The 24,808-nt window shown below is 39.2% G+C and overlaps 1 protein-coding gene across 3 annotated transcripts in view; it reads right to left on the bottom strand.

The window, feature by feature from the left end:
• The window catches only part of HECW1 (HECT, C2 and WW domain containing E3 ubiquitin protein ligase 1), a gene marked incomplete at both ends in the record, with an annotated part of 546,121 nt that overhangs the window by 65,151 nt on the left and 456,162 nt on the right, over nt 1–24,808 (bottom strand). For all 3 annotated transcript variants that reach the window (XM_081244601.1, XM_081244600.1, XM_081244602.1), the window contains 2 exons: nt 4,639–4,773; nt 24,146–24,331. In XM_081244601.1, the coding sequence (XP_081100727.1) occupies nt 4,639–4,773; nt 24,146–24,331 (321 nt within the window). The remainder of the gene's footprint in view (nt 1–4,638; nt 4,774–24,145; nt 24,332–24,808) is intronic.

Below are 24,808 nucleotides of genomic sequence, written 5' to 3'. Positions count from 1 at the left end.
TTAATTTATACTGCAAACTGCAGTATAAACAAGACAAAATTTGACCTTCCGTGATTTCCTTACTGATAGAGAGATGGGATCCAATATTTATGGCCCTATGTGCTCCTTCCATCTATCTATGTCCAATTCCATTTGGACACTATGGAAGAAACCAAGCCTGTTTTGTTGGTGCTTAAATATATTGCACACAGATGTGCCACTGTATTAAAATGCATGTTAGGGCTTCCCTGGTGGCGCAGTGGTTGAGAGTCCGCCTGCCGATGCAGGGGACACGGGTTCGTGCCCCGGTCCGGGAGGATCCCACATGCCGCAGAGTGGCTGGGCCCGTGAGCCATGGCCGCTGAGCCTGTGCATCCGGAGCCTGTGCTCCGCAATGGGAGAGGCCACAGCAGTGAGAGGCCCGCGTACAGCAAAAAAAAAAAAAAAAAAAAAAAGCCTGTTAAAGTGTCAAATAATGATCTTTTTATGCATAAAATCATATATTCCTGACAACTGCTTTCAGGAAACGGCCTGAACAATTTTCAGGTGAGGTAAAGGCTAATTCAAAAGATGTTGAGCAGTGTCTCTATTAATAACCCATTGTTGGGGTTTTGAGGGGGAATTTTTACCATTTAGGATCTTGAATACAGAAGCTGATTTTTTTTTTGGCCTCGCCGCACGGCATGTCGGGGTCCTAGTTCCCCGACCAGGGATCGAGCCCACGGCCCCCTGCAGTGGAAGCGCCGAGTCCCAACCACTGGACCGCCAGGGAAGTCCCTAGACACTGATTTTAATTCCATCCTTAAATGCAATGGATAAAAAAGATCAACTCCTGGGCAACACTCAAAAAATGGCTCACAAAGGTGAACAGAAGAAAAAATTGGTTCCTAAAGCTGAGGTCTAAGAAACATCTATAGTGAATTCCCTATTGCCCATGAGAGGTGACAGAAAAATCGCAGATTATGGAAATAGTTCACTGATATTCCTGAATCTCATATGTCCGTCTGCTTAGCTGTCATTTCTAATCAGCTCTCCTGCTGTTTCCATACTCATCATCAACTTACCTAAAGGCACACCTAACAGCCTCCCCACCTGGCTTTCCTGTTCATCTTACCTGTGAGCTGTTTTTGGGACTGTGAATCAAGCCTCACAGACTCTAAGAACCACAGAGCTGGAAGGGACTTTAGTGGCCATCCAGTCCCCTTGTCTCCAAATGCAGACGGGGAAACTGAGGCCCCGGAAAGGGAAGGAAGGCGCAATGACACACAGCACCTCTGTGGAGAAGCCACAGCTGGGACTCCCATCTGCTAACCCAAGTCCCAGGTACCCCTTCTCCACACCCCTCGACTTCCCTGAGGTTTTGCTGTCTCTTTGTCACCCCATCTTAGGGCCTCATCACCTTCTACCCGGTCTGGGGCAGTGGCCTCTCATGGTCTTTTTCTCTCAAATCTCTCTGTGCCACAATTCTGCCTCTTCTTGGCCATCACTGTCTTCTTTAAAAATATGAGTTTACGCTGGACTGGGAGTTGGGAAATCTGGACTTTGGTCCTGAACTCCCTGGGTGACTTGAGTTCTTGATATTTCAGTGTACTTGACTGTGAAATACGATTCTTAACTGGAGTGGAATTACCATCTAGGAGTGTTTGGAGATGCTCAGGGCTATTTTGTTTTGTTTTTGTTTTTGTTGTCATAGTAACTGGTGAGGCAGGGACATTCCTGAGATTTAATGGATGGGACCAGGAGAAAAGATCCTGCAATGGCAAGGGATGCTTCCACGCATCCGAGAACTGCCATCCCAAATTGCCAATAGTCTTCTCCTTTGGAGAAGCAATGGGTGAACTGATCTCTAAAAGCCCATTTTTACATATAAATCATCATATTCTTCTTCTCAAATTCATTCAATGGACTCATAAAAAAGTCCCAGCTCTTCCATGTGGCATTCAAAGCTTTCCAAAATCCAAGACAAAAACCAAGTGGAAACTTACTATTCTGGTCACAGTGAACTATTTATTCCTTGTCTTTCTGCAGACCTTTCTCAATCCCACCTCGGCACCGATGCTTGTGCTGTGCTCTCTGTGGGGCTGTCCTTCCTCTGCCTTTGTACTTAGCTAGGTTTTACCAATTTTTCTAGGTCTAGGTCAAGTACCTTCTTTTAAAAGATACTTTTCCTTGGCCTCTTTTGAACTTCTGTGGCATTTGTCCTAACCTAAGTCCCAGGTTGGGACTCTCTTGGCACTCAATCGTATTCTAATTTCTCCTGTTACTTAACTCTGCGTGTGTTTTTGGCCTGGCTTCAAATATAGAATACAAATCTCTCCAGGACAGGGATCGTATCTCATACATCTTTGCATTTCACAGTGCTCATAGCAGGCCATGCACTTAATCAATGTTTGTGGCACAGCAAACACAATTAACATTTCTGCCACACCCCTCTCTCTATTTTTATACCCAGGTCCTCCTGACTCCTCAGTCCCTAGGCTGTGCGTTCTCACAGTAGGAGGAACCAGGTATTTGTTTTCACAGAGGCTGGGTCTCTGTTTTCTCTGGTGTGCTGCCTCTGGGTCAGATATCCTCTGCCTCCCAGCTTCTCTCTTGGCTGCTTTTCTTGGTTTTCCCTTGTGTCAGTGAAAAGCTACCAGCAGAGAGAGGTTGGGCAGAGGGATGCGGGGGTTTAAAAACCTGATGGACAGTCAGTTGGAGATTGAATGAATTAGGAAGCATCCAGATGGCTGACGCACACTGACACCCTTTTGTCATTATGTGTTAGTCTTTCTTGGCTTGATGCAGATGGTACTTTGTTATTAATATTGATATTCAATGTGACTGTGTTTGGGCTAGTCAATCACGTCAAATAAATGTTTTGGAACAAGTAATGCAAGTGATGCTCACGATCTTAATCTTGTTCTTTCAACAGGAAGGCTCTAATATTTACATTTTCAGGTTAATTTCATATATGTGTAACAGATCTATACGTTTAGCGTTTGCATTGAGTGACTGACTTTTTAAAAAAATTAACCGTGGTGAATCTGTCTGCGGTACTGAGCTTCTTTTATCTTATGCAGTTACTCTATGTTAACATTGAAATTACCTTAATAATATTAAAGAGCTTGGACATTTTAAATACATAAAAATGGCATATTTCAAATTGATGCAGAATTTTGAATTTATCCGTTATCATATCAAGACAATACATCTTGAAATTTCTGATGTGTTATAAAAGGGAGGGGGACTATACGTGTTGAGCTGAGAAGTGGAGGCCTGGCTTTCTGTAGCCTGTGAATATGTCTGCTGCTGAGTGCCTGGTATCTGAAGGGTCCTGAAACCCACAAAACCCTTGGGGAGGTATAATACTCCCTCTCTGCATGGTCACATACATATTTTACGTATATGCAGAGTTAACATGCATTCAGTAGCATCTTAAAACAATGATATTTAAGATGACTCCATGAAAGAAAAATTCAATTTATCACACTGGCCTTAAACCATGAGTACCCTTGGTTGGAAATAGTTATGTTTCTCAATGTATACAGATGAATCCCCCGAAAAACCAGTAAAGATTTTCTTTTTGTACACTAAGCTTTCATTAAAACAACAAGCTCTTCCCTTGAGAAGAGCTTTGCTTCCTATACCACTTTCTTCATTTTTTAACCTCATGGTAATCTAACTCTACAAGCTGCTTCATGGGAAATAGTTTTCAGAGCCCACATCTCCTGAGATCCTGGTGGTTTGTATGAAAAGAAGGTGTAGCTACTCGGGAAATGTCAGTGAGGACATAAAGGGATTTGCTTATATTAATATCAAGAGCTGATTAGCAATAGAAGAGAGCTATGTTTTGAGTTTTGGTTTGAGAAAAGAGAACAGGAAAGGGTATGGGATATAGAAACAGGAATTAAGAAAGGCAAGGAACCTGATGTTTAAGAAAGGGGGCAGCCTTTTAAGTTGTTACATAATATTGAGCAGCGTTCCCTGAGCTATAGGAAAAGAATCTGAAAAAGAATAGATACATGTATATGTATAACTGAATCACTTTGCTATACACCTGAAACTAACACAACATGGTTAATCAACTATATTCCGTATAAAATAAAAAGTTTAAAAAAAAAGAAAGAAAGGGGGCAGCCTTTCACAGCCCAGCAGAAGGTAATCATGTCGAGTGAAAGAAAATATAAATCAGGGAAGAGCAGATGGTAGGGTGCGAACAGAGTATTCATGTGGCCCAGTTGATTCCCCCAGTTTTCAGTCCACGAATGCATTACTGAAGTCTTTTCCAGGATCCAGAGGTAGAAGTTTAAAAGCAGTCATATGCTGCCTAGCACTTCCACGGTCTTTTAAAAATTTACACGTGACCAGTGGGCCCGAGGAAGCACCTCTCCAGTCATACGTGTAGGGATGTCTTGACACTGCATTTTCAGTCTCCTTTAAACTAGATCGATTTTTCAGTAGTGTGATTGTGTAGGACAAAAGGGAAGGCAGAAGGAAGGCAATCTGAAGATGGGTCTAGGGCACAAAGTGGGTGCCCTGAGTCATCATCCACTCTTCTAAAGAGCATACGGATATGGCTCAGCTCCTGGAGGAACAGACAACCCTAGATCCTGGCTCTACCAGGAGAGGCAGAGTCTATGGTCCTGTGAACGGTGGGGCAGGGGGAGAGGGGGTTACCTCTCCAGCGCTGTAACTTCGGAGTCTCTGGAGGTGCTGTCGATGTGTCAGATGGTTGGGAAGACGACCGTTCTGAAGAGGGATTCGGGGGTCAATGAAAGTGGTAGCTCGACTGTTGTGGTCCACGAAGAAAGACTATGGACAGACCAGGAAAGAGCACATGCATGAGAACCAGCCAAATGAAGCCAGTGATACCTGGGAGCGCTCCAGGGCTCAGTCATCATGTTTACGTGTGTCCCTCCTTTTCATCTACTCAAAACTAGATGGAAGATGCCTCTGCTTCTGCTTGCTCAGCAGTTCAAAGAAGCAACGCCAGTGGCTGATAATCACTTTACACGGTGGAGTCACAGAACAGTGAGCATAGCACGTTACCTATCACAGAAAATAAGAGAAATAGAGCCTTTCATGGATAAAAATCGTTCTAGTAATTAATCATTTGTAGAGCATTTTGTTGATTTATTTTTTAAATAAATGCTCTTTTTTTGATTATATGATTAGCATAGTCTCACGGAGAAAAAAACTTGAAAAGGATAAAAACGTGGGAAGAAGGTAGCTAAAACCATCCCAAATATTACAGTCTAAAGGTAATCACCGAAATATTTTGGTGAATGTTTTCCATTTTTTTTCTCTTCCTATGCAAATATACAAATATATACATACCTTCCCACATCAGCACCTACAATGTTGTTGTAAGATTTTTTCACCTATTATTTTATGAGCATTTTCCTATGTTATTAAGTATTCTTTTAACACAGAATTTTATTGATTATATGGTGTTCAGTTTGATGAATGCATAATAATTAATTTCAGTACCCTCTATCCTTGGACACTTGACTTTTTACTGTTTTATAATAATGCTTCAATAAACACTCTTGTGTACAAATCTTTGTGGCATGTCTGATTAGTGTATAAGTTCCAATATATGACAAAAGTCACTCTTTAAAACTAAAATTAGTTACCTTTCACAAAAGAGAAAATACTTATTTTTTTTCTTTTACAAAACCTTCTGTACCAGAAAAAAATCTTTCAAATACTCTCTTCTGAGCAAAGTGTAATATTTGGTAATGATATCTTTGCCTTAAATGACCTCAACCAGTGCTTGTTTTAGACATGTTCAGGTGTCACCTGACAGAGGTAGCCCAAGAAATATTATACAGATTTAGAAATTATTCTTGGGGAATATGAGCTTATGATTTAAAGTATTGTAAACAAGACTCATTGTAAATGAAGCTTTTCAAAAGCTCTATAAAATGTCATACAGGAAGTGGGTTTCATTAGGGAGATCAAAAATACTCACAGATACGAATCATGTGAATTAGTATCTGTGCCTGGTAATAAAATTTCCCAGAACAGCTTCCCACAGAGAGCCAAAAAAGAGCTGTATGTCCAACAACGTAGAGGGGACTGAAATGATGTCCCCTGAAACACTGTGTTAGATGCTCAAAAAATGATGCCAGTGATATAAAGAAAAAATACAAGAATCTGAATAAGAATGAAATGTGAGTGGGAAAAAACCCAACATTTATCAACATGTTTACATGAGATTTTAAACACGCAAGTATAAGCTAAATTAATGTATAGTAAAAGGAGACATTATTCAACTATATGTCAAAGTTTATAAATTAAAGTTAAATGGGTTCCTTATATATATGTATATGTGGTAATTTTTTAGTATAAATTCCTAAAAGTTGAGTTAATTACTGGGTTAAAAGTTAGGATAACATTTATGTTTATTGATCCATATTAACAAACTACCGACTTCCGGGTAAGATGGCGGAAGAGTAAGACGCGGAGATCACCTTCCTCCCCACGGATACACCAGAAATACAGCTACACGAGGAACAACTCCTACAGAACACCTACTGAATGCTGGCAGAAGACCCCAGACCTCCCAAAAGGCAACTCCCCACATACCTGGGTAGGGCAAAGCGGAGAGATTCCCGCACAGAGGATCGGTGCCGAGCGGCACTCACCAGCCCGAGAGGCTTGTCTGCTCGCCCACCAGGGCGGGCGGCGCTGGAAGCTGAGGCTCGGGCTACGGTCAGAGCGCAGGGAGAGGACTGGGGCTGGCGGCAAGAACTCAGCCTGAAGGGGGCTAATGTGCCACAGCTAGCCGGCAGGGAGTCCAGGAAAACTCTGGAGCTGCCGAAGAGGCAAGAGACTTTTTCTTCCCTCTTGGTTTCCTGGTGCGCGAGGAGAGGGGATTAAGAGCGCTGCTTAAAGGGGCTCCACAGACGGGCGCGAGTCACGACTGAAAGCGCGGAGCCCAGTGACGGGCGTGGGACGCTGGGGCTGCTGCTGCCGCCGCCAAGAAGCCTGTGTGCGAGCGCAGGTCACTGTCCACACCGCCCTTCCGGGAGCCTGTGCAGCCCGCCACTGCCGGGGGTCCCGGGATCCAGGGGCGGCTTCCCTGGGAGAACGCACGGTGTGCCTCGGGCTGGTGCAACATCACGCCGACTTCTGCCGCTGCAGGCTCGCCCCGCACTCCGTGCCCCTCCCTCCCGCCCGGCCTGAGTGAGCAAGAGTCCCCGAAGCGGCTGCTCCTTTAACCCTGTCCTGTCTGAGCGAAGAACAGACGCCCTCCGGCGACCTACACGCAGAGGCGGGGCCAAATCCAAAGCTGAGACCCAGGAGCTGTGAGAACAAAGAAGAGAAAGGGAAACCTCTCCCAGCAGCCTCAGAAGCAGCGGATTAAAGCTCCACAATCAACTTGATGTACCCTGCATCTGTGGAATACATGAATAGACAACAAATCATCCCAAATTGAGGAGCCAGGAGTCAGTGCTGTGCCTCTGAGGTGGGAGAGCCAACTTCAGGACACTGGTCCACAAGAGACCTCCCAGCTCCACATAATATCAAACGGCGAAAATCTTCCAGAGATCTCCATCTCAACACCAGCACCCAGCTTCACTCAACGACCAGCAAGCTACAGTGCTGGACACCCTATGCCAAACAACTAGCAAGACAGGAACACAATGCCATCCATTAGCAGAGAGGCGGCCTAAAATCATAAAAAGTCCGCAGACACCCCAAAACACACCACCAGACGTGGACCTGCCCACCAGAAAGACAAGATCCAGCCTCATCCACCAGAACACAGGCACTAGTACCTTCCACCAGGAAGCCTACACAACCCACTAAACCAACCTTAGCCACTGGGGACAGACACCAAAAACAACGGGAACTACGAACCTGCAGCCTCCAAAAAAAAGAGACCCCAAACACAGTAAGATAAGCAAAATGAGAAGACAGAAAAACACACAGCAGGAGAAGGAGCAAGATAAAAACCCACCAGACCTAACAAATGAAGAGGTAATAGGCAGTCTACCTGAAAAAGAATTCAGAATAATGATGGTAAAGATGATCCAAGATTCTATTTCCCAGATCCAAAATCTTGGAAATAGAATAGACAACATGCAAGAAACAGTTAACAAGGATCTAGAAGAACTAAAGATGAATCAAGCATCGATTAAAAACACAATACATGAAATAAAAAATACTCTAGATGGGATCAATAGCAGAATAACTGAGGCAGAAGAACGGATAAGTGAGGTGGAAGATAAAATAGTGGAAATAACTGCTGCAGAGCAAAATAAAGAAAAAAGAATGAAAAGAACAGAGGACAGTCTCAGAGACCTCTGGGACAACATTAAATGCACCAACATTCGAATTATAGGTGTTCCAGAAGAAGAAGAGAAAAAGAAAGGGACTGAGAAAATATTTGAAGAGATTATAGTTGAAAACTTCCCTAATATGGGAAAGGAAATAGTTAATCAAGTCCAGGAGGCACAGAGAGTCCCATACAGAATAAATCCAAGGAGAAATACGCCAAGACACATATTAATCAAACTGTCAAAAATTAAACACAAAGAAATCATATTAAAAGCAGCAAGGCAAAAACAACAAATAACACACAAGGGAATCCCCATCAGGATAACAGCTGATCTCTCAGCAGAAACTCTACAAGCCAGAAGGGAGTGGCAGGACATAATTAAAGTGATGAAAGAGAAAAACCTGCAACCAAGATTACTCTACCCAGCAAGGATCTCATTCAGATTTGATGGAGAAATTAAAACGTTTACAGACAAGCAAAAGCTGAGAGAGTTCAGCACCACCAAACCAGCTTTACAACAAATGCTAAAGGAACTTCTCTAGGCAAGAAACACAACAGAAGGAAAAGACCTACAATAACGAACCCAAAACAATTAAGAAAATGGGAATAGGAACATACATATCGATAATTACCTTAAATGTAAATGGACTAAATGCTCCCACCAAAAGACACAGATTGGCTGAATGGATACAAAAACAAGACCCATATATATGCTGTCTACAAGAGACCCACTTCAGACCTAGAGACACATACAGACTGAAAGTAAGGGGATGGAAAAAGATATTCCATGCAAATGGAAACCAAAAGAAAGCTGGAGTAGCAATTCTCATATCAGACAAAATAGACTTTAAAATAAAGACTACTAGAAGAGACAAAGAAGGACACTACATAATGATCAAGGGATCGATCCAAGAAGAAGATATAACAACTGTAAATATTTATGCACCCAACATAGGAGCACCTCAATACATAAGGCAAATACTAACAGCCATAAAAGGAGAAATCGACAGTAACACACTCATAGTAGGGGACTTTAACACCCCACTTTCACCAATGGACAGATCATCCAAAATGAAAATAAATAAGGAAACACAAGCTTTAAATGATACATTAAACAAGATGGACTTAATTGATATTTATAGGACATTCCATCCAAAAACAACAGAATACACATTTTTCTCAAGTGCTCATGGAACATTCTCCAGGATAGATCATATCTTGGGTCACAAATCAAGCCTTGGTAAATTTAAGAAAATTGAAATTGTATCAACTATCTTTTCTGACCACAATGCTATGAGACTAGATATCAATTACAGGAAAAGAGCTGTAAAAAATACAAACACATGGAGGCTAAACAATACACTACTTAATAACGAAGTGATCACTGAAGAAATCAAAGAGGAAATTAAAAAATACCTAGAAACAAATGACAATGGAGACACGACGACCCAAAACCTATGGGATGCAGCAAAAGCAGTTCTAAGAGGGAAGTTTATAGCAATACAATCCCACCTTAAGAAAGAGGAAACATCTCGAATAAACAACCTAACCTTGCACCTAAAGCAATTAGAGAAAGAAGAACAAAAACATCCCAAAGTTAGCAGAAGGAAAGAAATCATAAAAATCAGATCAGAAATAAATGAAAAAGAAATGAAGGAAACAATAGCAAAGATCAATAAAACTAAAAGCTGGTTTTTGAGAAGATAAACAAAATTGATCAACCATTAGCCAGACTCATCAAGAAAAGAAGGGAGAAGACTCAAATCAATAGAATTAGAAATGAAAAAGGAGAAGTAACAACTGACACTGCAGAAATACAAAAGATCATGAGAGATTACTATAAGCAACTCTATGCCCATAAAATGGACAACCTGGAAGAGATGGACAAATTCTTAGAAATGCACAACCTGCCAAGACTGACTCAGGAAGAAATAGAAAATATGAATAGACCTATCACAAGCACTGAAATTGAAACTGTGATTAAAAATCTTCCATCAAACAAAAGCCCAGGACCAGATGGCTTCACAGGCGAATTCTATCAAACATTTAGAGAAGAGCTAACACCCATCCTTCTCAAACTCTTCCAAACAATATCAGAGGAAGGAACACTCCCAAACTCATTCTATGAGGCCACCATCACCTTGATACCAAAACCAGGCAAGGATGTCACAAAGAAAGAAAACTACAGGCCAATATCACTGATGAACATAGATGCAAAAATCCTCAACAAAATACTAGCAAACAGAATCCAACAGCACATTAAAAGGATCATACACCATGATCAAGTGGGGTTTATTCCAGGAATGCAAGGATTCTTCAATATACGCAAATCAATCAATGTGATACACCATATTAACAAGTTGAAGGAGAAAAACCATATGATCATCTCAATAGACGCAGAGAAAGCTTTCGACAAAATTCAACACCCATTTATGATAAAAACCCTGCAGAAAGTAGGCATAGAGGGAACTTTCCTCAACATAATAAAGGCCATATATGACAAACCCACAGCCAACATTGTCCTCAATGGTGAAAAACTGAAACCATTTCCACTAAGATCAGGAACAAGACAAGGCTGCCCACTCTCACCACTCTTATTCAACATAGTTTTGGAAGTTTTAGCCACAGCAATCAGAGAAGAAAAGGAAATAAAAGGAATCCAAATTGGAAAAGAAGAAGTAAAGCTGTCACTGTTTGCAGATGACATGATACTATACATAGAGAATCCTAAAGATGCTACCGAAAAACTACTAGAGCTAATCAATGAATTTGGTAAAGTAGCAGGATACAAAATTAATGTACAGAAATCTCTTGCATTCCTGTACACTAATGATGAAAAATCTGAAAATGAAATCAAGAAAACACTCCCATTTACCATTGCAACAAAAATAATAAAATATCTAGGAATAAACCTACCTAAGGAGACAAAAGACCTGTATGCAGAAAATTATAAGACACTGATGAAAGAAATTAAAGATGATACAAATAGATGGAGAGATATACCATGCTCCTGGATTGGAAGAATCAATATTGTGAAAATGACTCTACTACCCAAAGCAATCTACAGATTCAATGCAATCCCTATCAAACTACCACTGGCATTTTTCACAGAACTAGAACAAAAAATTTCAAAATTTGTTTGGAAAAACAAAAGGCCCCGAATAGCCAAAGCAATCATGAGAACGAAAAACGGAGCTGGAGGAATCAGGCTCCCTGACTTCAGACTATACTACAAAGCTACAGTCATCAAGACAGTGTGGTACTGGCATAAAAACAGAAAGATAGATCAGTGGATCAGGATAGAAAGCCCAGAGATAAACCCACGCACATATGGCCAACTTATCTTTGATAAAGGAGGCAGGAATGTACAGTGGAGAAAGGACAGCCTCTTCAATAAGTGGTGCTGGGAAAACTGGACAGGGACATGTAAAAGTTTGAGATTAGATCATTCCCTAACACCATACACAAAAATAAGCTCAAAATGGATTAAAGACTTAAATGTAAGGCCAGAAACTATCAAACTCTTAGAGGAAAACATAGGTAGAACACTCTATGACATAAATCACAGCAAGATCCTTTTGGACCCACCTCCTAGAGAAATGGAAATAAAAACAAAGATAAACAAATGGGACCTAATGAAACTTCAAAGCTTTTGCACAGCAAAGGAAACCATAAACAAGACCAAAAGACAACCCTCAGAATGGGAGAAAATATTTGCAAATGAAGCAACTGACAAAGGATTAATCTCCAAAATTTATAAACAGCTCATGCAGCTCAATAGCAAAAAAACAAACAACCCAATCCAAAAATGGGCAGAAGACTTAAATAGGCATTTCTCCAAAGAAGATATACAGACTGCCAACAAACACATGAAAGAATGCTCAACATCATTAATCATTAGAGAAATGCAAATCAAAACTACAATGAGATATCATCTCACACCAGTCAGAATGGCCATCATCAAGAAATCTAGAAACAATAAATGCTGGAGAGGGTGTGGAGAAAAGGGAACACTCTTGCACTGCTGGTGGGAATGTGAATTGGTACAGCCACTATGGAGAACAGTATGGAGGTTCCTTAAAAAACTAAAAATAGAACTACCATATGACCCAGCAATCCCACTACTAGGCATATACCCTGAGAAAACCATAATTCCAAAAGAGACATGCACCAAAATGTTCATTGCAGCTCTATTCACAATAGCCCGGAGCTGGAAACAACCTAAGTGTCCATCATCGGATGAATGGATAAAGAAGATGTGGCACATATATACAATGGAATATTACTCAGCCATAAAAAGAAATGAAACTGAGCTATTTGTAATGAGATGGATAGACCTAGAGTCTGTCATACAGAGTGAAGTAAGTCAGAAAGAGAAAGACAAATACCGTATGCTAACACATATATACGGAATTAAAAAAAAAATGTCATGAAGAACCTAGGGGTAAAACAGGAATAAAGACACAGACCTACTTGAGAATGGACTTGTGGATATGGGGAGGGGGAAGGGTAAGCTGTGACAAAGCGAAAGAGAGGCATGGACATATATACACTACCAAACGTAAGGTAGATAGATAGTGGGAAGCAGCCGCAGAGCACAGGGAGATCAGCTCGGTGCTTTGTGACCGCCTGGAGGGGTGGGATGGGGAGGGTGGGAGGGAGGGAGATGCATGAGGGAAGGGATGTGGGAACAGATGTATATGTATGACTGATTCACTTTGTTATAAAGCAGAAACTAATAAAAAATAATAATATTAAAAAAAAACAAAAACAAAAACAAACTACCTTCACAAGAGCCGTACAGATTTGTCATCTTACCAAAAGTCCATGAACCCTTTTCACGGACTTTGCCAGTGTTGAGTATTGGAAAGAACTCTTAGAAATATTGAATGGTAAATAATGATGAATTATAAGGGAAGCCAAACATTTTCTCCTAAGTTTATTGGTCAATTTCTTCATTGGAGTGTTGTCTACTTTGCCTTTTCCCTTTTTTGTTGTTAGGATGTTAAGGTTTTCTTTCATTTAAACGTGCTTACTCATGTGCCTTCAAACTGCTTTTGATTTTCATTGGCTTTGTTTTCTAATACACAGGATTTTTTAGATTCCTATGTATACAAATCTCTCAATTATTTCTCTCTAGCTAGAGGTCAGTTAAATGCTTAATTATATTTTTCTAGCTTTATTTTTGGTGGGTTAATCATTTCTGGAAACTTATTTTGGTATGATGTGAAGTTGTAATTGGATTTTTTTCTCCAAGGGCTTATTCTTCTAAATCACCCATTCCCTACTGTTTCATTAAATATAAATTCTTATAAATACCATGGTGTGTTTCAGGAATATTTTATCTGTTCCAATGGTCTGTGGGAGTTTCACTGTTCCAATTATTAATGTCTGTAGGGCAGGTTTCCTCTCATTATTTATCTTTTCCAAATTTTTTTTAGTTATTCTTGCCTGTTTATTTCACTTTTCCAGATGAACTGATATTAATTTCCAAAATAGTTTTAACTGGCAAATAATGATAATTTTGTCTCCTTTTTCACAAGGGCTCTTTTATCTTTTGCCTCCTTTTTTTGTAATACACGCAAGAACTTCCAAAACAATGTTAAATAAGATACGGCCGCTGCAATCTTCTTGTTCTGTATTTTGATAGGAAAACTTACTAGGGTCCAATTGTAAAACAGGACGTGGTTCGTTATGTTAAGGGAGCTTTTATTTTGTCATGAAAACACATTTACTTTCCTACTTTCCTAAGACTTTTATTTTTAAAACATAAATGTGTATTTCATTTTTATCAAGTACTTTTCTAGTATTTCTTAAAATGATCAACCGAAATTCCTCCTATAAACTATTGGTTAAAATACTAGAGATAATAGATTTACTAGTAGTAAATGACCCTTATATCTTTGGGAGAAAACCTATTTAATTGTGGTGGGTCATTCTTTTAATATACTGTCAAATTCAACTTCATTTTAATTTTTTTGTTTTTAATTTTTGTTTCAAAAGCTTTTATTTATTTTTATTTTTGTTATGCTAATTATAGTCTTCACCAAATAAAGTATAAACTTCTATCTGCTAGGACAGTGTTTTACTTATCTCTAAACTGCTCATGCTGTAGCACTGTATTATGTATAATACATAACTCAACAATTTGTGAGCACAATTCATGAATGCATGACATGAGAACTTTGATTTCAACAACTTCATTTTTAAATATGAGCTTTTTGGAACTCAAGTGAATTTTGTGTATAGTTTTTTTAAAAATTCAGATTTCCCTAGTTTTACTAGTACTCATCTGTGTACGTTTAGTTTTATACAATTTAATCATGTTCATGTATCCACCACCACAGTCAAGATACTGAACAGTTCAATCACTATAAGGACCCTTCATGGGGCCCTTTCCAATTACACTTACCTCCCTTCCTTATTCCTCTACCCTGTTCCATCCTTGACCCCTAGCCAATAACTGTTCTCCATTTCTGTATTTTTGTCACTTCAAGAATGCTATAAAGATGGAATCATACAGTATGTAACCTTTTGAGATTGACTTTTTCCACTCAATATAATTTCCGTGAGATTCATCCAAGTTGTTACATGTATTAGCAGTTCATTCTTTTTTTTTTCATTGCTGATTACTTTCTATGGTATGGATGTACTAAATTTGTGGCAACAGTTTTTGCTTTCCGCCTAGTTTCATAAGCAAAGTTATAATGGCTTAATAAAATAAACGATGCAGTTTCCATTTTTTCCCATGTTCTGGAGTAGAGCATGAAGATATCTGGGAGTGGGAAATGCATTCACTGATACATTTTCCAAATTATTCTATAAGTCTATTCAATTTTTTATATTTACCAAGTCAAATGTATATACATATATAATTGAAAATTATTCATTTCTTCTAGATTTTGTGATATCAAACATTTATTTAACTATCTGTTAAATAAAGAAAGAAATGTATTTTCTTTTTTCCCTTTAAAAATTTCCCTGCACCTGCTACATCTCATTTTGTTGATTTTATTTACTATTTATTTCTCTTCTACAACTCTTACATTTATTTCTTACATTGTTTTCTAATTCATACACTTCTGCCTTTTATTTTTTTCAAATAAACATTAAAATACATTTCTGCTTTAATTACTGTTGCTTTTTTATCTTCTCTAAATCATTGATTTGGAAGCTTATATTTTATATTTATTTTTCTTCTTTGATAATAAAAACCAGTGCAGCTAATCCATTGAGTACATGCTTTCTTATCTCATGCTTTATTAAGTACTACTCTCGTGCATTTTCAATAATTTCTTAAAGATTTCTAAGTCTTAATTTTATTTAAATCCCAATAGTCATATAGAATATTGTTTTAAATTTCCAACTGGCCCAGTTTTTGTTTCTGATGGTTGTTTTTAAATTCGTTATTTAAAATTTGGCTTTATTCCTTGTGGCCGTGGAATGCAAATTGAGTATTTTCTGCTTTTTTGTTTTCTTTGTGTTATAGAATGTTATCACTTAGAAAAATGGTCCATAGGATCTTGAAAAGATGTTGTAAGCTCTTTTTTTTTAATTGTATTTATTCCTTGGTATTTTATCCTTTTTGGTATGATTTTAAATGGGATTATTTTCTTCTTTCTCTTTTTGATAGTTCACTATTAGTGTATAGAAAAGCAACATATTTCTATATATTAATCTTGTATTCTGCAAATTTACTGAACTCTATTAGTTCTAATAGTTTTTTGGTAGACTTTAGCGTTTTCTATATATACTGTTATGCCATCTGTATATAGTTAATTTTATTTTTTTTCCTTCCAATTTCTGATATTTTTTATTTCTTTTTCTTGTTTAATTGCTGTGGCTAGAACTTACAACACTACGTTAAATACAGGTGGCAAGAGTGGGCATCCTTGTGTTGTTCCTGGTTTTAGAGGAAAAGCTTTCAGCTTTTTACCATTGAGTATGATGTTGGCTGTGGGTGACAGTATGATGTGGATGTTTGTCATAAATGGCCTTTATTATGTTGGGATATGTTCCCTCTATACCAACTTTGTTTAGAGTTTTTTTATCATAAATCGATGCTGAATTTTGTCAAATGCATTTTCTGCATCTATTGAGATGATCATGTGATTTTTATCCTCCCTTTTGTTAATGTACTGTATACCATTAATTTGTGAATGTTCAACCGTCCTTGCATTCCTGGAATAAATCCCACTTGATCACGGTATATGATTCTTTTAAGGTATTATTGAATTTGATTTGTTAGTATTTTGTTGAGCATTTTTAATCTATATTCATCAGAGATATTGGCCTGTAATTTTATTTTTTCATAGTGTCTTTGTCTGGTTTTGGTATCAGGGTAACGGTGGCCTCTGAGAATGATTTTGTGAGTGTTTCTGCCTCTTCAATTTTTTGGAATAAAATACCTAGGAATAAACTTAACCAAGGAAGTGAAAGACCTATACTCTGAAAACTATAAAACACTGATGAAGGAAACTAAAGATGATACAAAGAAATGGAAAGACATCCTGTGTTCATAGATTGGAAGAATTGTTAAAATTTCCATACTACTCAAAGCAATCTACAGATTTAATGCAACCTCTTTTAAAATACCTATGACATTTTCCACAGAACTAGAATAAATAATCCTAAAATTTATATGGAACCACAAAAGACCCAAAATTGCAGAAGCAATCTTGAGAAAAAAGAGCAAAGTTTTCATGCTCCCTGACTTCAAACAATACTACATAGCTACAGTAATCAAAACAGCATGGTAATGGCATGAAAACAGACACACAGATCAATGGAACAGAATAGAGAGTGCAGAAATAAGCCCATGTACTTATGGTCAATTAATCTATGACAAAGGAGGCAAGAATATACAATGGAGGAAAAACAGTCTCTTCAATAAGAGGTGCTGGGAAAACTGGACAACTACATGTAAAAAAATGAAATTAGAACATTCACTAACACCATATACAGAAATCAACTCAAAATGGATTAAAGACCTAAATGTAAGATCTAAAACCAAAAAACTGCTAGAAGAGAACATAGGCAGAACACTCTTTGACATAAATTGGAGAAATATTTTTTTGGGTCTGTCTCCCAAGGCAAAAGAAAGAAAAGCAAAAATAAACAAATGGGACCTAATTAAACTTAAAAGCTTTTGCACAGCAAAGGGAACCATTGACAAAAAGACAACATACTGAATGGGAGAAAATATATGCAAATGATATGACTGAAAAAGGTTAATATCCAAAATATATAAACAGTTCATACAACTCAATATTTAAAAAAAAAAGAACCTGATTAAAAAATGGGCAGGGCTTCCCTGGTGGCACAGTGGTTGAGAGTCCACCTGCCAATGCAGGGGACACGGGTTCGTGCCCTGGTCCAGGAAGATCCCACATGCCGCGGAGCGGCTGGTCCCGTGAGCCATGGCCGCTAAGCCTGCACGCCCGGAGCCTGTGCTCCACAACGGGAGAGGCCACAACAGTGAGAGGCCCGTGTACCGCAAAAAAAAAAAATAAATAAATAAATAAAAAATAAATAAATAATAAAAAATTAAAAATGGGCAGAAGACCTGAGCAGACATTTTTCCAAAGAAGATATACAGTTGGTCAACAGGCACATGAAAAGATGCTCAACATTGCTAATCACCAGAAAAATGCAAATCAAAACCACAATGAGATATGTCACCTTACCTTGTCAGAAGGGCTATTTTCAAAAAGTCTACAAACAACAAATGATGGTGAGGATGTGGATAAAAGAAAACCCTAGTACATTCTTGATGGGAATGTAAATTGGTGCAGCCACTGTGAAAACAGAATGGAGGGTCCTCAAAAAATTAAAAATAGAACTATCATATGAGCCACCAATTCCACTCCTGGGTATATATCTAAAGAAAATGAAAACATTAATTCAAAAGATACATGCACCCCAGTGTTCACAGAAGCATTATTTACAATAGTCAAGATATGGAAGCAATCTAAGTGTCCATCAACAGATGAATGGATAAAGTCGATGAGGTGTATTTATGTATGTGTGTGTGTGTGTATACACACACACACGTGCACACAGTGAAATACTAATCAGCCATAAAAAAGAATGAAATTCTGACATTTGCAACAACATGGATGGACACATAGGGTATTATGCTTAGTGAAGTAAGTCAGATGGAGAATGACAAATACGGTATGTTATCACTTATATGAGGAATCTAAAAAATAAAACTAATTAATGAATATAACAAAGGAGAAACAGACTCTCAGATATAGAAAACGAACTAGTGGCCACCAGTGGGGAGAAGGAAGGGGGGGAGGAGCAAGATAGGGTAGGGAATTAAGAGATACAATATACTATGTATAAAATGACTAATCAACAAGGATATATTGTACAACACAGGGAAATATAGCCATTATTTTATAATAACTGTAGATGGAGTACAAGCTATAAAAATATTGAATCACTATGTTGTACAACTGAAACTATTATATTGCAAGTCAATTATACTTCAATAAAAAAATAAAAGATTATTAAAAATTGTGGTAAAATATAAAATTTGTCATTTTAATTATTTTTAAGTGTACAATTTAGTGGCATTAAGTACATTCTCTTTGCTGTGCAGCCATCACCACTATTCATCTTCTAAATTTTTTCACTTTTCAAAACTGAAACTATGGCCCCATTAAAAAATAACTCCTCATTCCCTCCTCCCCTCACTTCCTGGTAACCTCTATTCTACTTTCTGTTTCTATGAATACTATTTTAGATATCTCATATGGGATATAATAGTTGTCCTTTGTGTCTGACCTATTTAACTTAGCATAATGTTTGCAAGGTTAATTCATGTTGTAGCATGTCAGATTTTCATTCCTTTTTAAGGATGAAAAACGTTCCATTGTATGCATATAACACATTTTGTTTACCCATTCATGTAAGCTCTATTTTTTCACCTTTATTGAGATACACTTGACAGATAAAAATTGTATGCAATTAAGGTCATAAAGTTTTTGAAAGAGATTGCATTAAATTTAAATAAAAGAAAAGAAAAATAAATTTTTCTTTATATAATATGTATGTTGTTCTTCGGTTCACAAGGTGTATATGATTATTGTATCTTTATTTTAATTGAACCATTGATTAATATAAAATTTTTCTCTGACTCCATTTTAAAGATTTGAATTTCAACTCTCCTTTGTATGATATTAATACACCACCACTGATTTTTCTGTTATTGTTTTCACACTATATTAAATATTTATTCTTTTACTATTAAACTTTCTGAATCATTTCTTAGGTATGTTTCTTTTTAAGCTGGGTTTGTTTGCTATCAAATCTGATAGTATCTCCTTTTGGTAAGGAGATACTATTTCTTACTAGGAATACTAAGTTCATCCTGTTTCCACCTGCTGCCACGACTGTTATGCCTGGCTTTACTGTTGTTATTTTATTTTATTAATTTAATTTTCTTTCCTTCCTTGTGGGTTTTTTTGTGTGTTTTGTTACATCAACTGTATTTTGTTTGATTTTATCTTTTGTAGGAATTCAAAAGAGAAAACTCTTGCTTTAAATGTTACAATGGTTGCCTTTTAAGTCTGTCAAGTAACTATATTTAGCCATTGTTTTTCAAATTATCCGCTTTGACCCCCCTTACACCCAACTAGGAACTTAGCACAACTTTCCTTGCCCTGTTCACCAACCCACTTCCTGTTTCCTTATCTTTTTAATTCTGGTCTGTGGATATTGGTCCAGATTGTTCTTATACACGTACTCCATTTTTATTATACATATTTTCCCATATTTTACTGAGCCTTTTCCAATATATTTTAAAGCATTAAAATCTTAAAGCAATTATTTACACTTATATTTGTGGATTTGATTGATTTTAAATACCCACCACCATAATTTTTAATGCTATGATTTTCCCATTATTGATTTCCCCTGCTTTATTTGTGAGTCATCTGGAGAATGGTTTTTGGTGTTTTCTTAGGGCAGGCAAAAGAGTAGGGTGAGCTCTGAAATCTTGTACATGAGGTTTTTTTCCCTACTGTCTTCACACTTCAATGATAACAATTTTTCTGGAAATAGGATTATTGGGCTACTACCTTTCTCATCAATAACCTGTAGTCATTGCTCTCTGGGTTTCTATAGTTTAGTTTTATGGATGGGAAATTTGAAGCCTGTCTTATTTTAATTCTTTTGTAAATAACTTTCACATTATCATGGCTGTATATTGATAAGATTTTAAAAATCTCTAAAGACATTCCAGAGTATGTGTAAATATAGCATTTATTTTAATTAATTTTTTATTTTTATTTTTTTTATTTATTATTATTTTTTTTTGCTGTACGCGGGCCTCTCACTGCTGTGGCCTCTCCCGTTGCGGAGCACAGGCTCCGGACACACAGGCTCCGCGGCCATGGCTCGCGGGCCCAGCCGCTCCGCGGCATGTGGGATCTTCCGGGATAGGGGCACGAACCCGTGTCCCCTGCATTGGCAGGCGGACTCTCAACCACTGCGCCACCAGGGAAGCCCTTAATTAATTTTACTGTAGCTCAGTGAGTCCAATTAATCTGCCCACCTGAACAGTTTGTTATAGATCAAAGTTGTATTTTCAATATTTACCAATTTAATATATTTAATATTTACTTATTGCTACTGTATTCTGATTTCTTCTTGAAGAACATCTATAAGTCATTCATCCAACAGAGATTTATTGAGGGCCAACTATGTGCCAGGCACTATTCTAGGCCCTTAGAGGTTTCATCAATGAGTAACACAAGGATCCCTGCTCTCAAGGAGCTTAAAATTCTGCCAGGGGAAACAGACAAAACAGTAAATCAAGTAAACATGTAACTTATATAGCAGAGCACATTGGTAAGGGATCTTGAGGGTTCTTGTATTATTAAATTGGTCAATATTAAACTGGTTCTTGCTGAGAAATATATTTTTTCTTTTTTTTGGTTTTTACATTGTTTTTCCACTTTATACTTCACTGTTTGCAATCTGGTGCTTTCCCTGTGCTTTGGGGGCTGTTTCCATGTTCATATTCTATATTAATGATGTGATTTTACATAGTGTCAGTTCTGCTCTGTTTTATCCCTATGCTATTACATTTTGTTGTTCCTTGCAATCTTAAAACATTTATTTAGCCCACGTCCTTTTCTTTTCTTGTTTTTAATTGTAGTAAGAACACCTATCATGAGTTTTAGTTTCTTACGAAATTTTTTTTTTAAATTTACTTATTTATTTATTTTTGGCTGTGTTGGGTCTTCACTGCTGCATGCGAGCCTTCTTTAATTGTGGCGAGCGGGGGCTACTCTTCGTTGCGGTGTGCAGGCTTCTCATTGTGGTGGCTTCTTTTGTTGTGGTGCACAGGCTCTAGATGTGTGGGCTTCAGTAGTTTTTGCATGCAGGCCCAGAAGTTGTGGCTCATGGGCTCTAGAGCTCAGGCTCGGTAGTTGTGGTGCACAGGCTTAGTTGCTCCGTGGCATGTGGGATCTTCCCGGACCAGGGCTCGAACCAATGTCCCCTGCATTGGCAGGTGGATTGTTAACCACTGTGCCACTAGGGAAGTCCCTGTAACAAATTTTAAAGTGTATAGTACAGTACTGTTAATTATAGGTACCATATTGTATAGCTGATCTCTAGAGCTTATTCATCTTGTGTAACAAAAACTCTCTACCCACTGAATAGAAACTCCCCACTTCCTCCTGCTTCCATCCCTTGGCAACCACCATTCTAGTCTGTTTCTATGAGCTTGAGCAGATCTCTCGTATAAATGGAATAGTGCAATCTTTGTCCTCCTGTGACTAACCAATTTCATTTAATATAATGTCTTCCATGTTCATCCATGTTGGAACATGTGTCAGAATCCCCTTCTTTTTTAAGGCTATGTAATACCCCATTGTATGTATACACCACATTTTCTTTATCCATTCATCCATCAACAGACATTTAGGTTGTTTCCATATCTTGGCTATTTGATTAGTGCTGCAAAGAACATAGGAGTATGGATAGCTCTTTGAGATTTTGATTTCAGTTCTTTTGGATCAATACCCAGAGTGGGATTGCTAGATCCCATGCTGGTTCGGTTTTCTTATGTCTGCTTCCTCTCGGATTGTTTTCTGTGTGTGGCTTCTTTTTGCTCAACAGAAGTCATATGGTCTTGTGCCATTCTATGTATAATAAGCAGATTATCTTTAAAATATTCATTTCTATTTTCTGAAGAAAATTATATGCTTTTTCTCAAGATAAAGATTCTGTTTCCTTCATGTAGTAGCAGGTCTTCAGAAGCCCCTTCTTATTTTGTTGTTATGTGTTCAGTCCTTAGTAGAGGCCGCCTCCATCTCATGCCTGCCGCAGACGGGGTCTCACCTGTTTCACCACCTGAAGCCCCACCACCTCTTGGATAATAACCATCCTCCTCAGCACAGCCCTGGAGCCAACTTGAGGCTCACATGCAATCTCCACCGATGTTGGGCGGAGGCTGTGTCCACCTTCCTCAGATTTCCAAGACAACAGATGAGTCAGATGCCATTTTGTCCTCCTTGTGGGGATGACAGTGCATTCAAAGACACCAAACAGCTCAGCCCCAGCCCTCTTCTTCCTACACAGTATACACTAAAAGTGAAGGCTGTTGACTCTGAACATGTCAATAAAGAAAGAAGCAGACTGGCCAAGCGAGGAACAAGAAGATGGACTAGGGTTCTGGAACCTGCTCTGTTTCTTTTGCATAGAAAGCTGTCACCACATCATGAAAATGACCATGTGTCACCATCATTCTCCCAGTGGAGGCAACATCCAGTCAACAAGAAAGTCCTGGGGAACGAAATCTGGCTGTGGTGGCTTTTTACATACATGAGGCACCCCTCGCCCAGTTCATCCCCGACTACAGAGCTGGTCATAGAGAGTCATTGTACTGATGGACTTGCATTAATTAGTGGACACAATCTTTCCCCCCATACTCCAGAGAGCCCAGGTTCTTAGGCATGATAAAATGTTTGTGGGGGGATTTCTGGCTCCCAGGGCACGGTGATGTCCCATCAGCCCACTTTGGGGAACCGTGGCTTTGCATGTTCACTGTCACAGAGGAAAGGAGCTGTGTGATGCAGTTTCCCACTGAGACATGTGTCTACTGGCAACACTTCTGATTCCTTTGCCACTAAAAGAGGGAGGGATTCTCTCTACCAAAGTTTGTAAAAGATTACACAGGGACAATTCCTTGGTAAACTGTTTGGCCTTGTCTTATAAGTACACTGAGATGACTGATGGTGATTAAGGAAAAGCATCCTCGCTTTAGCAGACTCAGCTAGGCTTCTACAGCATTCCTGGGAAAGCCCAGTTTTGGTTAAGGTCACACGAACGCAAAATGCAAGCCAATAACATTGCACGGGCCCAATTCACCCAGTCCCTGTTTGCCAGGCTGTTTTAATAACTCAAGGCTTATTAGAGAAATCACAATGAGTAATCTAATAATGTCACTCCCAGTTAGCTAATAATTTCATTCCCTGAGAGTGAGCTGTCTAAGGAGACAAAACAATAGAAAGGTCATGGAACAGAATCTGGTTTCAGGTTCCAAACCTAAAACCAGTTCCAGATCTCAACTGGGTGTGATACTGTCCCCCCACCGCCAACACCCCACCCCTTCCCCACCCAGAGAACACACAGCAATGTCACAACTTGGTGGAGATGCTATTGGCACCAGTGGGCAGAGCCAGGGATGCTTGAAAACATCCCGCACATCACAAGGCAGAAACCCGGGTGTGGGTAGTTACCCCTCCTTCCTTCCTGGTGGCCAATGGCACGTCTCAGGCACAGCCTTCCCTGCCCTCCCCACGCTCCCTCCTCACCGCCTGCTCACCGGTCTTCTCCTTTTGCTGGAAGGCCCCCCACTGCAGTCACCCTCACCTTTCCCTGCTGGTCTGTTTTGATCTCCCAGCCCCGGGGCAATTCCAGCCGAGTGTCCGCAAACATGTTGATGAAATTCACCAAGTCCCGGTTGTGCTGGTAGCGTTCAAAGTTGCGCGCGTCCCGCCGGACCTTGAGGATCATGTGCTTCAAGCAGGTGCTACTGGTGAAGACTCGGTAGGCACTCTGAGAGGGGGTCGGGGCCAATGGGGAAGGCAGTGGGGATTAGGAGAAACACAGACCAAGCGTACTTTGAGCACCTTAATGGGATGTGACGTGATTGCTACACAGGGATTTACTGTGAGCCTTGGGAGCTGGGGGTGGGGTGTGGAGCTCGGAAGCAGAGTTCTTGCTGCAGAAGTAAACGCCTGCCCCCCCGGGCGGTCTGGCTCTACCACTGCTTCAGCATCCTGGACGCTGTGGACCTGCCCCGCATCTCAGAGCTGCCCTCCCCCTTCCTCCCTCCTCCCGCCCCAGCTGGGCTCTGCTCTCCCAAGTGTCCCTCTGACTCTCTGAGCATCTGCTTCCTCTCCGTCCGGCTGCCTCCGCTGACTGCACAGGTGCGCCCGTGGTCCATCTTAGCTGTCTTTATAGCAGGGTGTATTAATTAAGGTTCCCTGCGGATTTAGGGCTGACCTTCAGAGGTCTGCCACTCCTTGCTAG

This window comes from Mesoplodon bidens (genome assembly GCF_964165515.1).
Source record: "Mesoplodon bidens genome assembly, chromosome: 9".
Classification (NCBI taxonomy): Eukaryota; Metazoa; Chordata; class Mammalia; order Artiodactyla; family Ziphiidae; genus Mesoplodon; species Mesoplodon bidens.
The sequence above is the reverse complement of the archived record's forward strand: the minus strand, read 5'-3'. Positions and strand labels throughout refer to the sequence as shown.